General features: G+C 36.8%; 1 protein-coding gene across 1 annotated transcript; it reads right to left on the bottom strand.

The window, feature by feature from the left end:
• Positions 1 to 610: 610 nt before the first annotated feature.
• On the bottom strand, positions 611 to 13,660 carry EDEM2 (ER degradation enhancing alpha-mannosidase like protein 2). Its single transcript, XM_034414063.3, has 11 exons — positions 13,373 to 13,660; positions 10,149 to 10,259; positions 8,958 to 8,997; positions 8,567 to 8,672; positions 7,802 to 7,927; positions 6,317 to 6,528; positions 5,946 to 6,087; positions 5,144 to 5,268; positions 4,593 to 4,737; positions 3,467 to 3,588; positions 611 to 2,965 (listed from the first exon to the last, which is right to left on the bottom strand). The coding sequence occupies exons 1-11, from the start codon at positions 13,477 to 13,479 to the stop codon at positions 2,468 to 2,470; spliced, it is 1,734 nt and encodes a 577-aa protein (XP_034269954.1). The 5' UTR covers positions 13,480 to 13,660; the 3' UTR covers positions 611 to 2,467.
• Between the last annotated feature and the right edge of the window lie 1,266 nt (positions 13,661 to 14,926).

Genomic DNA, 14,926 nt, shown 5'->3' with positions numbered 1-14,926 from the left:
CAGCTTTTAAATCAATTACTTCTGAATTACCTCCCATTTCACTTCCATCTTTTTTGCCCCAGTCTTAGAGCTTGTTTGCTTAATGAGCTCGTAATTACTTATAAACTTCTTAAACTCACCAAGATTATATTAATAGTTTTACTATATTTAAGAATATAGTATTTAAGAATGAATAACAATGAAATCAATGCTTAAGAAACTAATTATAGTATATAAACATTTAATTTGGAAGGTGGAATTTAGCATCTCTAAATTCGGCAGATTTCTTAAAGTTTGATGGGCAAATTGTCAGAATACCTGCATCTTTTCCTGAGCTCACACAGTAGTTTTTGCAACTGACATGATTTCAGTAAGGGCACATTTCACTGACATTTAATAACTGATAATACATGCGTATTCATGCACATTCAACATCCTGTTTTGTCTTTCAGACCTGGATTTCTATGCAACCCTACTGAGCATAGTTTGAGATCTTCTGAAATTTATACAAATGGATGAGGCCCATGTTGGCAGTCCTTTAATGGCATTTCATGAAGGAAGAAATCCTAAATCTCACAGATAATCTCTCTCAATTTGTGCCAAAACATTCGTTCAAAAATTGCAAGAGGTAGATTCTTAGCGATATCAGTCTTAATTGGTCCTTTATAGTAATATAAATATAAAATATTAGTACAATGAAAAGGAAAACAAATTCATTCTATGTAATTAGAACACCCATAACATAGGAGCTCTTACAATTTTTTTTGTGAAGAAAAACCCATCCTAGGTGAACTGCCAATAGGAAGCATTATGTTTTGAATATTTCAGTGTTTGCAGCACTTTCAGCATTCATTTATAATTTAAGCAGGAGACATTGGCCAAAAATATAAAAACAACTTACCAATATTGTGACATTACAAATGTGAGAAGTTAAGAAGACGGTGTTACCTCGTACAGAATAAGCATACACTCGTGTCTAAAATTTTTAATTGTTCAGGAGCAGAAAAGTAAAAATGCAAAAAAGGGGGAAAAAAAAGATTTTTAAATATCTTCCTGCATATGCATGAAGCAGCAGTCTTGCAATTTCTTGCAGCCTCTTTAATTTTTTTCCCTCTGGCAGCTCCCTGTTTGCTTAAGAGGTGATTTGAGGAGAAAAAAACCACTAGTGAAGCTTGTCTACTTATCCTTCCTTCAGTGGGATACCTCCACTGCACTGAATGCCATCTGTTCATTCTGTGCAAGGGAATCATTCTGTTCAAAGAATTTAGATGCATAATTGACCCAAAGGTGCTTTTTCAGGAGGCAACTGGACTTTGTTTTTTCTTTTGAAGACATTTTGCTTCTCATACAAGAAGTTTCTTCAGCTCTGACAGGATAGTGGGGAATAGAAGGATTTATATTCCTTGCAGACAGCTGGTCATTTGCATCCTTTTAGAGGGTTGTTGAAGCACTTGGAGGTTTATCTGTGTCCTCAGGGTCACCTGAGTAGTGCTCCTAGTTCTTGTAATCTGCCATTTTCCCTCTGGAAATCCATTCTTACTTCCAGAGGAAAAATTGTAGACCACAGGAACCATTTGGACAACTCAGGTGACCCAAGGGACACAGATAAACTTCCAAGTGCTTCAACAACCCTCTAAAAGGATGCAAAGAGCCCTGGTGGCGCAGCAGACTAAAGCACTGTTATTAACATCAGCTACCTGCAATTACTGCAAGTTCAAATCTCACCAGGCTCAAGGTTGACTCGGCCTTCCATCCTTTCTAAGGTACGTAAAATGAGAACCCGGATTGTGGGGGCAATAAACTGACTTTGTATAAATATACAAAAGTATGAAGGCTATTGCTTAACGCATTGTAAGCCGCCCTGAGCCTCCGGAGAAGGGCGACATATAAATCAAATCAAATCAAATAAAAAAAAAAAATGACCAGCTGTCTGCAAGGATTATAAATCCTTCCATTCCCCATTATCCTGTCAGAGCTGAAGAAGCTTCTTGGATGAGAAGTGAAACATCTTCAAAAGAAAAAAACAAAGTCCAGTTGCCTTCTGAAAAAGCATCTTTGGGACAACCATGACCTGGATGACTGAGAATTTCTAAGATCCATAATTGACTGAAAGAACACCCTTGCTATCATTCCTCAAATCTTATTGAAGCAGCCCAGGATAAATGTTTAAATAACACCATCATAGTGTTTACCTTGCAGCACTACCAATAACCCAGACATCTTTGTCTTTTATTTCCCTTGGTTTAGAAAAATATTAAAAACTAGGAATGCAGGAGGAATCAGGGTAAAATCAGAAAATACTTTAACTAATTTTTCATTTTCAAATACTTTTGCTTTCCAAAGTGGACCCACATCAACAAAATGTATCCTGCTTTGAGAAACTAGATTCCTGTAGTATGATGTTGTGTATTCCCAGAGAAAGAGTGACCAAAATGCAAATAAAATTCACGTTTACTGATTTCAACACATCTGAATTTCAGAAAAGAAATCATGCATTGTCAAAGAAAACCTGTCCCATAACAGCTAGTTTTGAGTTGAATGATTGACTGGGGCAGCTCAGTAATGGGACCATCCTTTTTTCTTTCCGGTCTGAGCCTGCTTGTCTCTTGTAATCTTCAGAGGAAAAATCAGTAGAATCTTTTTGTCTTTTTCCCATTTTACCTGAAGTTCTTGTGAAAGTAAACTTCTTACTCTTATTCAAAGAGTAGAATTCCCTCATTAAGTTTTCAACCTCCCATTGTTCTTCTTTTTGGTTCCGGCAACAGTGCAGGGCAGCAGGATCTATAGGATGGGCTTCTGTGTTGAAAATATATCCCCCAGCATCAAGAATGCATTCTCCATATGGTGTCGGTAAGACATCAAAGGATGATCCATTGTTATGAATGAAGTTGTCACGGTCAAACAGTAGATACAGATATTTCACTGTTTCAGCCAAGAAGAAGGACTCCATACGGTTATCTAATCTGTGATCTCTTAGGTCTTTTATCTTAAAAGTAAAAGCAAAGAAGTGGTTATGTTGAGATGTGAAAACTTGCCATATAGCACTAACAATTGATTGAAGCCAGTGGTGGAATTCAAATTTTTTTACTACTGGTTCTGTGGGCGTGGCTTGGTGGGTGTGGCAGGGGAAGGACACTGCAAAATCTCCATTCCCACCCCATTCCTGGGGGAAGGATATTGCAAAATCTCCATTCCCACCCCACTCTGGGGCCAACCAGAGGTGGTATTTGCCAGTTCTCCAAACTACTCAAAATTTCTGATACCAGTTGTCCAGAACCTGTCAGAACCTGCTGAATAGCAGACCTAGATTAATGGCAATTTTCTGGGGCAATTCAGGTACCTCTACAGTAGAATCAGAATTCAAATTGTTTATGTACTATAGAAGAAATAAGAAGATGCTTTTGCTGGTAACAAGGAAGACTTGCAAGGAATAAACTGACCCCCAATATTCCCACCCTACAAAAAAAATTTGGAAGAAACACTTAACTGTTGCAAAGCCACATTCAACTTTGCTGATTTTTTCTATCGACTCCACCACATCTCTGCCCAGCTCTAAAAGTGTTGGATCTTGTGTAGCTCGATACAGATACATTGCACTCTCTATTAGTTCTGCAAAGCCACAAAAGAAATGAAAGTTACTTTCCTGAATATGTACTGAATGTAACAAATATAATAGCCAGTTTGGTATGGTGGTTAAAGTGCTGGCCTAGAAACCAAGAGATTGTGAGTTCTAGTACTGCCTAAGAGGCATGAAAGCTGGTTGGGTGACTTTGGGGTAGTTAGTCTTTCTCAGCCCAACTCACCTCATAGAATTGTTTTTGTGGGGAAAATAGGATGAGGATCAGTATCATGTACGTTTGCTGCTTTAAGTTACTTATAAAGTAGTAAAAGCAGGATTAAAAAAAAAGCCCTAAATAACAATAATAGTATATAATGCCCAGAATGCTAATTGCTCAGTCTTATAAACACAGTTGAACAGAAAATTGTTCAATATAGTGCTTTTTTACTAGCTAAAGCTTGATACAAAGGAGCACATTTTCATTTATGCACATTTCACCTGTTATTCAGTATAAACGAAAAGCTTATACCTTGAGCCAGATGAGAATAAATCTATTTGAGCCATTTGAGCTTTGCTCACTTGGCATTCTATAAACTTGATAGAAAAAATTATTTGGGCCACATAAAACATAAAGTATAGCATCAATATTATGGTCTAAGCCAGAGGTCTTCAAACTTGAGAGCTTTAAGAGTTGTGGACTTCAACTCCCAGAATTCTCAAGCCAGCTATGGGAATTCTGGGAGTTGAAGTCCACAAGTCTTAAAGCTGCCAAGTTTGAAGACCTCTGGTCTAAACCAAATCAGGTTAGTACTTTATAGGGATTTACCCAGGAATTCCAGAGCTATTGACTAGATTGATAAAATAAAATAAACAATCCAGGGCGGTATAAAAATTTAAATAATAATAAATAAATAATTCTGGAAGAAGGTAGTAACAAAGGATTTTTACATTGCTACCAAAAATGACCACATTGACACCAAGAAGTTGAGGCTACTTTGAGGAAGACTTGCCATTTTAGTGTAAGAGAATGTATTTCTAATATGTTCATATTTACCAGGTCGAAGGGGGTATCCCTCACGTTTTTCCACTGTGTAGCCCTGAGGGATATTGTAGAATTCAGGCAGTCCACCAAACTGCTTCCAAACAGTGTAATAATTGAGAAATGTTCGCATTGCACTATCTATGTCTCCAATTAAGCTCTGGGAAAAACAAATATGTAATATATTTTTTTCCTTTAGCAAATAAAACAACTACACATTATGATCTCCCGAGATGATGAAAGATGGCATTAGAAAGCAAATTAGGATTTTAAAAAACTGTTGAAAGACATACTTAGATATTTGCGTTTAACAGCTTTTTAAAAAATAATTTATTTCTATTCAAGAATACTTCCACTGGATTCTTCATGAGAAAAGCAGGGCAGTTTGGTAGAAAGGCAACAGACATCTGCATTATAATTGTAAAATTAAAATTATACTTAATATTTATTTTTAAGATGAGATTATTCAATTTATATTTAGAACACAATCTACAGCATTAGACATTTAGTAAAAAATTATACGCATATATTTTAACTATGCTAATGAAGTTTAGAGCAATTGTTACCTGTAAACCAGGCCAGTAAGCCTCCAAAGATTGAAAAACTGGCATCGAGACAGTTCCTTTGTACATTTGAACCCACAGATACCAATCATCAAATTTTGTGTAGTTTTTTATAGCTTTGTTATAATCTAGAGCGAAAGAAAAGGTAAAACCAATGACAACTATTGGGTAATTCTAAAATTAAGTTTCAGAAGTGAAAACTTTCGTATTCTCTATTCATACATATTCTAATTTCTATTTGAATTTCTAGAAACATTTAATAAATAAATATTTTATTATACATCTTTTCAATGTATCTTATGATAAAATGGAATATACATTAAATATTTAATGTGCAATCTTCCTTTTATGTTTAAACAAAAGAACAGTAGCATAAGGAGGGTCCAAAATTAGTATAAAATCTGCTCACTAACCAGAAATTTTCAAGACAGATGCTATTCCAGGAAGGAAAGGACAAAATGTAAAATATCTTTAAAGCTGGTATATGTAAGGAAGATTGGGTTAAGTACAGTTATATAGTGAATGTAACTATTCGTCTCACTGAGGTTTATGTACATAAATCTTAGCGAAGGTATCTTGCAAGAGGCTAAGGCAGAATGTTTACACTGAATGTTTAAAAGAATTAGATGGCCAATAATTGGAAATAGGGGAAGAGTGACTGAAGGAGAAGACATAATGACTGAGTAAGGAATAATGAGAAACATATTCTTTTCCTATAAGTTTTGTCTTTGGTTTCTTATTCCATAGTAAGTGTATTGCACTAAAAATAACTTGAAGTACATATCACATAACCATAGGAACTCACCTAAAAACATGGACATCAGCTCCTCATCCTGCAGCAGAATGGCCCCTTTAACAAGGTATTCAAAGTAGGAATCTACTCCTGCTCCAATCCCAGCATCCTGGGCTACCCATTTGGCAGTAATCACATCAATGTGATTACCTACCTGAAGGAAAAACTCAGTTATTAAAGGTTTGGGTAAGATTAACATGGCCTTGCATTTTCTTTCCATTCAGCAAAATTGTGTTTTGCTAATCAATGCAAGCTTAAAAAAATAATATCTAATATGCAATACAAATAATTCACTTGTACCCCTTTAAACAGCATTTTCATTGTGCCATTGTAATTCTTAAGAATTAAATCTTGGTTTAGAATCTTCAGTTTGGGTTACTCACCAAGCCAATATCAGAACGATTTTTCCAGAGGGTCTTAAGAGCCCTTCTGGCAACATCTTCAAATACCGTGTCCCCTGTAAGATAACTTAAAGTAGCAAATTCCACTATAAATGTACCAATCCCAGCAGTACAAGTAACTGGTGTCTCTCCTGGATTTACTCCATGTAGTAAATTCACTGTTCCATATGGCATTCCGGTTGGAGTCTGAAAGGCTTTAAAACAAAGTTTTGAATATTATTAAATATTTACAGGGCTTGGAAAGATATTATCAAGGCCAACTTTCTACCCTATGACAGAATTAAATGCACCACAATATATTTTATAAAGCCAATATATTGGCCCAAAATATACAGGCTGCTATTAATCAAGGCAACATGCATTCTATGTTTTCACAGATATAGAAGCCAAATAATCTGTTTCTGGTTTGTACTTTTCGGAGTATAAGACGCTCCGGAATATAAGATGCACCTTATTTTGGGAGGAGGAAAATAAGAAAAAAAAATTCTGCTTGAGAGGCTCTCCATTTGAGAGGCTGCATTTGCAGGCTCCAAATGCTCCATTGGCAAAGGAGCTTCTCTTTCCAAAGGCAGCCTCTCAAACAGAGGCTGTTTGAGAGGCTGCATTTGTAGCCTCCTGAAGCTCCATTTGAGAGGGCACGGAGACAGAAGGGTGGGGTCCGGTGGGTGGGCAGGGCTACATTTGGTGTATAAGATACACCTAAATTTTCACCCTCCTTTAGGGGGGGAAAAAGTGTGTCTTATACCTGAAAAATACAGTAGTCCCTTGCTTTCACCAAAAAAACAAAAACAAAAAACCCAAGGCAAGTTTTAGTTTCCGCCAACAAATCAGATGAATTAAATGTAAAATATTCACACAATGTGGTGGTGGTGTGTATGTGGGGATAACTATTTTCCTCCAAAATTAACACATGTATTTATTCATCACTTTAAGTGCTACTATGGTGCAATCTAAGATCACTGGAGAGGCAAGGAAATTTTTTTTATCCCCTTATTGGAAAGTTATTTAACTACAAAGTAACAATGCTATTATCTTGACCCAGTTTCCACCAAGCTTAGCTTTGTCTGGGTTTGGATGAAGCTGATGAGTTGCCCATCCTGCTTTAGGTGATTGATACTTTTAATCACAATTATAGAGCTGCTCTATAGCAGGACTGAAAGAACAGATCTGTTATGCAATACCTACTGTACAGCTATTTAACCCATTTATAAACATAGCAGATATGTCAGTCCATGGCAACTTTTAGTAACTTTTTCCAGTATACCGAGGGCCACAACTCTTGATTTTCAAACGATAAGATGGCCATTTCTTTCTATTTGGCATCCAGTGAACTATTTAGGACTTTCTGGTATGTGTTACTCACAACTCTATTCTATTCATCTAGCATGTAGCCTATTATTGGAGTGGGGGCGGGGGTAGGGGGGGTAAACAACACAAGAAATGATAAGCTTCAGCAAGAATGCTCACCTGGCAAAAGTTTTCGAGCAGCATCCTCTGCCATCCTTAAGAGGGGGCCAGAACATGGCCATCCTGTTTCTACTTTAACACCAGCCTTCTTTGACAGCAAATGAGCAGATAAGAGGCCGCCAACCACTACAAATAAAGATCAAGGTTGTTGGAACAATCCACAAGCAGTGGATTGTGTCAAGGACAAAGGATATACATACAGCTGACTTTCAGTTTTGTCATGGCATATTCAAATGAACCAAAGAGGTAGTGAGGCCTGCAAATGTCCGTTGCTTTTCAATAAAGATAGAAGAGCAAGGCATTCAATTCTACTTTTCTGAGGTGATGCTATCACTTTTAACTACGCAACAATTTTTCCTTTGATCACTACAAAGAAATTTTTTAATAAAAAAGCTGAGATTTTATTATACTTATTCAAAAGCCATAAATGAAGAACAAGCATTTTGAAAAATCAGACAAAGGTAAAAGCAATTTACTAGTTTAGATTTCTAAAGATTTCTAACAAGCCTCCTTCTCTAACTTGGAATCCTCCATATGTGCTGGAATTTTTCTCCCATAATCCAATAGCTGTGCTGGCTAACGATTATGGAAATTGAATCTAAAATATCTGATAGCCACCAAGTTTGAGAAGGCTGCTGGATGTTTATGATAGGCAATGAAAACTGTGCTCTTATTAGTTAGGGAAGTTTTAGAATCTTCTTTTAGAATCTATATTGCAAATCAGAGATAATCCATATTATTTTGCAAGATTCTTTGTCAACTCACCTCTGATATTGGTTTCAAAGACAGAAGCATTTACATCAATATCAAAATTTATGCCCTCCTGCAACACACTAACAACTCTCTGGAATTCAGAGACATTCCCCAAAATCTGGAAAAAAAATGATTTGTAAGACATAATCTTATTAAAGGATGAGAAGAAAACATTACAAGATACAAAACACTGCACAGCCATAATCCATCTTTTCATAGTTAGGGATTGAATGTGACATCTAATTCCTTCGTGCTTTCAAGACACGAACCATCAAGATGTATGGAAAGTGTATCATTCTTAATCTCCGAAATGGAGAAACAGAAACAACAAGCATGGAGAACATATTTAAGGATATGTATAGAAAATGAATGAATGAGAAATGAAGTTATTATCAATACTTACTAGCAGTGTATCCAGGGCATCAATCAATGTGAGAGAAAAACTGAAAAAGAAACCATGAGAAAAAAAACCCAATGGCATGAGGGAAGGGGACATGTCAACTATAAGTAACATGATACACACACATTTTAATCTTAACTATGTCAGAAAAAATCCACATGTTGTTGCATGAATAAATTTTAAACAGTTTTGATATGCTCAACTTTCCAAATAAGAAATCATAGAGCCATTTCTGAGGTTACCTCACAATAAAAATATATTTTTACAAATAACATTCATGTATGAAAGTATACACTTGAAGTTGTTGTTAATACACCTGTCAATGCATTACAGGTAGACTCATATTATAAACAAATACTACAGGTTCACTGCACATAAAAGCTGGAATAACTGGCTTGGACACTTGGGTGTCCATGACAGGATTAAAAGGTCTTTACATAATGAATGTTGTTCTGTGTCATAGTCACAGATTATCTCAGCCACCCAGGCTGCTTCTGCTTTACTGGATTTATATACCATCTTTTTTTCAGAACCCTGTGTAATCCTATAGAAAGGGCATATGTAATAGGGTCTCCAATTTTCCCCCAAATATCCTCTGAGGGAGGTTAGCCTGAGAGAGTGAATGGCAATGTCAACCAGTAAACTTCCATGGCTGAGGGTAGATTTAAACCTGGGTGTTTCTAATCCATTCCAGAGTAGCTTTTCATAGCTGAAGCTATACAACTACTATTAATGAGATGTTCTCTTGTTTTCATTGCAATTCTATGTGGTTTGTGACTTAATATCAGCTTCCCCTAACCTAGATGTTTTCTAGGTGTGGGAACTTTGACTTTCAAGATTCTGCAGGCAACATGGTTGTTACTAAAAACCTTTGGAACTGAAATCTATAAATCGGTCCAGGTTGAGAAAGGCTAGTCTAAATTTTCTCTGAGAAGATGTGACTATGTTGTTTTCTCTGCCACAAGCTCCAATTTCTTTTGTATAGGTATATAGCCCGAGAACCATCTATGGCCCCCACAAAGGAAAATGATTAGACAAATGAAATTACTTAATTTAACATGCATGCAATTTAAAAGTAAATATGCCCTTTCGCTTGACAAAATTATAGACCCTGTCCTAGCAAATTGAGATATTCTGTAGCAAGCTGCTACTTCAAAATTTCATAAGTGATCAATGATATTGATTTCCCAGTACCTTCCCCAGGTGTCCTGCCCATCACATGTCAAAGGACGCAGCTCATCATAGGGAAAGGCATTTACCAGATAGTTATCATAAGCATGATAAAACATGGATTTGACTCGGTCTCTAAGGAAGAAAAGATATAATTGTAACCTTACTGAACATGATTAATACAAAACATTATTTTCCCTCAAAACGCTAGCATGCTTTCAGCGTTTCTAAAGACTTCATACTTAAAGACCAATTCAAATATAAAAGTCTATCACCTTAAATGCACAGCATAAAAGCTATATTGTATGTAACAGTGTTTCAAACATTGCTATTCCTCATCATCTCATTTTCATATCACAAAGCTAAGGGTAATGAAGAATTTTTCAGGACTACATTTAAATCAGAGATTCAGACACAATTCTCACACAAAATGGGTTGTTGAGAGGATTGCTACTGGAAGTGGAAGAGAAAGAAGCCCAAAGAGGAGTTACAAGCCCTCTTTATAGATTTATACAAGTTATCGCTTCATTTGATATATTACAATAAAAATACAATCACCGTGCAAATTGATACATGTATTGGAATGCATACAAGGGATTAGACAGGATGAAATATTTCTGCTATAGGACATCTTTTAAATTAACAATTTCATTAATTTTTTAACATTGTTACATTTAATGCACCTTAACTGCTTAGTCAACAAATTATAACAGAGACTCAGTAGGAATAATTTGATTTAAAACAACATGGTTGATGTAGTAAGTACCCCTGATTAAGCTTCTCCTAGAATGAATTCAACTTTTAAAATAGCATTTGCTGCAAATGTATGTATAAAACAGTGGTCACTTGCATGTGGCAACTTCATTCATAGCAAAAATGAAAATAACCTAACTCCATTCATGAGCCAGAAACCAAGCAGTTACCAACATCTATTTCCTAACCAAAAGCAACTCTGGTTCAGTAGAAAGAACCGGGATTATACGGTAACAAAAAGGAATGCATTTGTCATTGAACTAAACATTAGCTTAATATTATTAGAGCTCCTATTTATTTTATTTATTTATTGAATGTATATTGCCGCCTATTGATAGATGGATAGTTATATAGGTTTACATAGTAAACATAATTATTTTTAAAAATATTATTATTTAAGAGCCCCGGTGGTGCAGTAGTTAGTGTGCAGTACTGCAGGCTACTTCTGCTCATCACCTGATGCCAGCAGTTTGGCAGATCGAATCTCAGCAGGTTCCAGGTTGATTCAGCCTTCCATCCTTCTGAGGTGGGTAAAATGAGGACCCAGATTATTGGGGGCAATATGCTGACTCTGTAAAACCGCTTAGAGAGGGCTGTAAAGCACTGTGAAGTGGTATGTAAGTCTAAGTGCTATTGCTATTTTATATACCAATCTTTCTCCCCCAAATACCAATTTTATTACAGGAAACATTTAACTTAATAACATAATTTCAATATTAAATCACTGAATTGGAAAAAAATACTAAGGACATTTTTAAGCAGAAAAAAAAAATACTGTGGGCAAATTATCTCTCAAAGGCCTGCATGAACAAACATGTTTTTGTCATTTAAAATTCCACAAGGGGAATAGCTATGCTTCTCTTGGGAATGAGTCCCACAGTTAAGATTCCCTCATCACAGAGATCTGATCTTCCTGTATCATGAAATATCAGATATGGGCTCCTGGATGGAGGCAAAAGTTACAATTATCTGTATCTCTTAGTTACCATGTGTTAGTTGTGTGAATTTTTGAAGTTCCTATCTAGTAACCCTGTCATGAATTACTCAAGTTGGTTAGGTAACTTACTTGCCCATTTTAAAGCAAAACATGCTTTTAACCAGCAAGGAAAAATAAGTTTTGCCCATCAGATAGGAAAAAACTTTACGATAAAATACAATAAAAGAGCCTTGGTAGTACAGTGGTCTAAGGCACCCTGTTATTAAGCTGGTTATTAAAACCGGCTGCCTGCAATTACTGCAGGTTCGAATCTCACCAAGGCTCAAGGTTGACTCAGCCTTCCATCCTTTCTAAGGTAGGTAAATTGAGGACCCAGTTGTGGGGGCAATAAACTGACTTTGTATAAATATACAAAAGGATGAAGGCTATTGCTGAGCACATTGTAAACTGCCCTGAGTCTCCGGAGAAGGGCGGCATATAAATCAAATTTAAAAAAAAAAAATAGAATCTTAGCATTATAGGTAGTCCTTGAGTTACGACCAAAATTGAGCCCAAAATGTTGCTAAGTGAAATATTTGTTGAGTGAAGTTTTGCCCAATTTTACAACTTTTCTTGCCACAGTTGTTAAGGGAATTATTGCATTTGGTAAGTTAATGAAGTGAACCTTCTGACAAGCAAAGACAACCTTTGCTTGTCAGAAGGTTGCAAAAGGTGATCACATGACCCCAGGACACTGCAATTGTCATAAACATGAACTAGTAGCCAAGCATCTGAATTTTGATCACATGACCACGGGGGATGCTGTAATGGACGTAAGTGTGAAGAACGGTCAAAAGTCACAATTTTTTCAGTGCCGTTGTAACTTTGGTCTCTAAACGAACTGTTGTAAGTCGAGGACTATCTGTATTATATCTTTTCTCCTCTTTCTATTTTTTTCTTCCTTTCTTAATTTTTACTCCAATTTTTAATTTGTAAACCTTAAAGTCTCCGTCAGTATCCTGCCAGAAGGCAATGTAATTCTAGATATTAAGTTTCAGAAGACAAAATTAGATTTCAGGCAAAAAAAAAAAAAAAGTTTTAACAGAATAGCAGCAGTATGACCAGCTTGCTTTCATGGCACTTGTAAACCTCCTGCAAACTACCATATGAAAGACGGGGATTTTTTTTTTTCCTGGTAATCTCCACCTGGTTGACTATCTAAAAAGACTACCTTTTCCCCAGTTGTTTTAAAAAGGCTTTTGTGTCGTCATTTTTCTATTAGAATGAATGAACGGCCCACCCCCCCCCCACTCTTTGTAATACTGATTTCATTCCCTCTGTAAGGGCGCTCGAACACCTTTCTTGGCAACTTCAGAGAAACAACGGGGGAATTTGCACAAGTGGAAGTTCAGCAGGTCCTTCATTTTTGCCCTTCAACGGAGGAGCCGAGGAGCTTTACGAGACCTGCCCTTAAAGCCGAGGAAAGGATAACTCTGGGGGACCCGCTGCGCGCCTCGCTTTCTTCGGGACGATGGGGGAAGCAGAGCTCCTGAACCCAGGACCCCCGCGTCCGGCTCACCTATAATAATTGACGTCGACCTCTTTCCCGGCGGCAAGGGAGGGTTGCCCAGACAAGTGCAGCACCCACAACAAGAACCAGCCCAGCGAGTGGAGTGAGCGCAGCATCTACGAAGCGTTCGCTACCGAGGCTTCCGAACACACCGCTCCGCAGCCATCTAGAGAGCGACCGAGCACTCACTTCCGGGTTCCGCCTCCGTCCCTGGCCACACACCCCCAGCTCTTTTTTTTTTTTTTTCCCCACGCTCCAATCAGGAGCACCGGCGTAGTCCGTGCTGGCGTTAGTGACGACGTTGGATGAAGGGATTGGCTGTTCTGTTACTCCGGCAATGCGGCTGCGCGAGAGGCGTTGGGCTCGAGCTGCTTCGTTTCAGGGTGCTTTCTGAGCTTTGCTTTGTTTTCTTGCAGTTCTTTATTACCCAAATTAGGTAGCGCTGATAACATCACTGATAACGTTACCTAGTTTGGTTAATGAAACGTCTGCAAGACAACAGAGCAAGCTCAGAGAGCACCAAGGACCCCACATTTCAACCCTGAGCTATAGATACTCTCCTTTATTGGTAATTTCGTTTCAGTTGTCCCAAAGGTGCTTTTCTTTTTTTGAATCAAGTTTTATTAGTTTTTTTCCCCTCACCCCCCAAATATTTTATGAACTATTGGCCATAGCATATCTTATGCAACTGATCATATCCAAATACATTTTACTTAGTTACAATTTCTGCCAAAATATTCTTCTTTCATATTTTTAATCATATCTTAATATTTCTATGCTTATATATATAAACAACAACATCTTTCGCCCTCCAGTTCTAATTTCTCCATTTTTAATCATATATATTCTCTTTTAATTCATTCTTTATCCTAGTACATTTAAACATGTTCAGGGTTGCCTTTCTTCCATTTCATCTTTTTTTTACAGCAATCTTTCTTTTCTTTCTCTTCTCTTTCCTCTCCCTTCTTTTATCCTTCCTACCTTCTTCCCTCCTCTCCTACTTCTCTATTTCCCCTTCCTTTCTCCCCCTCCTCGTTTCTTCCTCCCTATCTAACCTTCACTCCTACTCTTATTTCCCCTCCCTTTCTTCCTCTCCTCTTCCCTTTCTTCTATTCCTCTCTCTCCTTCTCCCTTCCTTCCTTCTCCCTACTCCTTCTTCCATCTCTCTCTATTGCTGCATTCATTTTCAATTCAGTATTTTTCACTATGGTGTCCAGGCATCCCAGATTTAACAATATATTTCAATTTATTCCATTTTTACCTTAAAACCTTTTAACTAAGTTAATCTTCCACCTCTTATTTTCTTCAATTCCTAATTTCTTATTCCCACATCAATGATTGTTTTTCTCTTTCACTAGCATTTCAATTTTATATCTTACTTCCAATTAATTTCACATATAAACCATTCTGTCTTTCACATTGCATTTGCTGATCTATTTTACATTAAACAACATACTTCTTTTTTTGCTTCTTATATATATTTCATTTCATCCTTACTTACATCATTTACTAACATTTCAATTTTATTTCTTATTTTCAATTAATACCTTTGTTTTTTCAATC

This window comes from Pantherophis guttatus, chromosome 3, assembly GCF_059756535.1.
Source record: "Pantherophis guttatus breed Tessera chromosome 3, ASM5975653v1, whole genome shotgun sequence".
NCBI classification, from domain to species: domain Eukaryota; kingdom Metazoa; phylum Chordata; class Lepidosauria; order Squamata; family Colubridae; genus Pantherophis; species Pantherophis guttatus.
The sequence above is the reverse complement of the archived record's forward strand: the minus strand, read 5'-3'. Positions and strand labels throughout refer to the sequence as shown.

Coding starts and splice junctions, on each gene's coding strand:
- EDEM2 (XM_034414063.3), bottom strand. CDS start 13,479: ATGCTGCGCTCACTCCACTCGCTGGGCTGGTTCTTGTTGTGGGTGCTG. Junction 7,928..8,566: donor CTTTGAAACCAATATCAGAG/GTGAGTTGACAA, acceptor CTTTATTTGTAG/TGGTTGGCGGCCTCTTATCT. Junction 6,088..6,316: donor ATCGTTCTGATATTGGCTTG/GTGAGTAACCCA, acceptor TTTTTCCTTCAG/GTAGGTAATCACATTGATGT.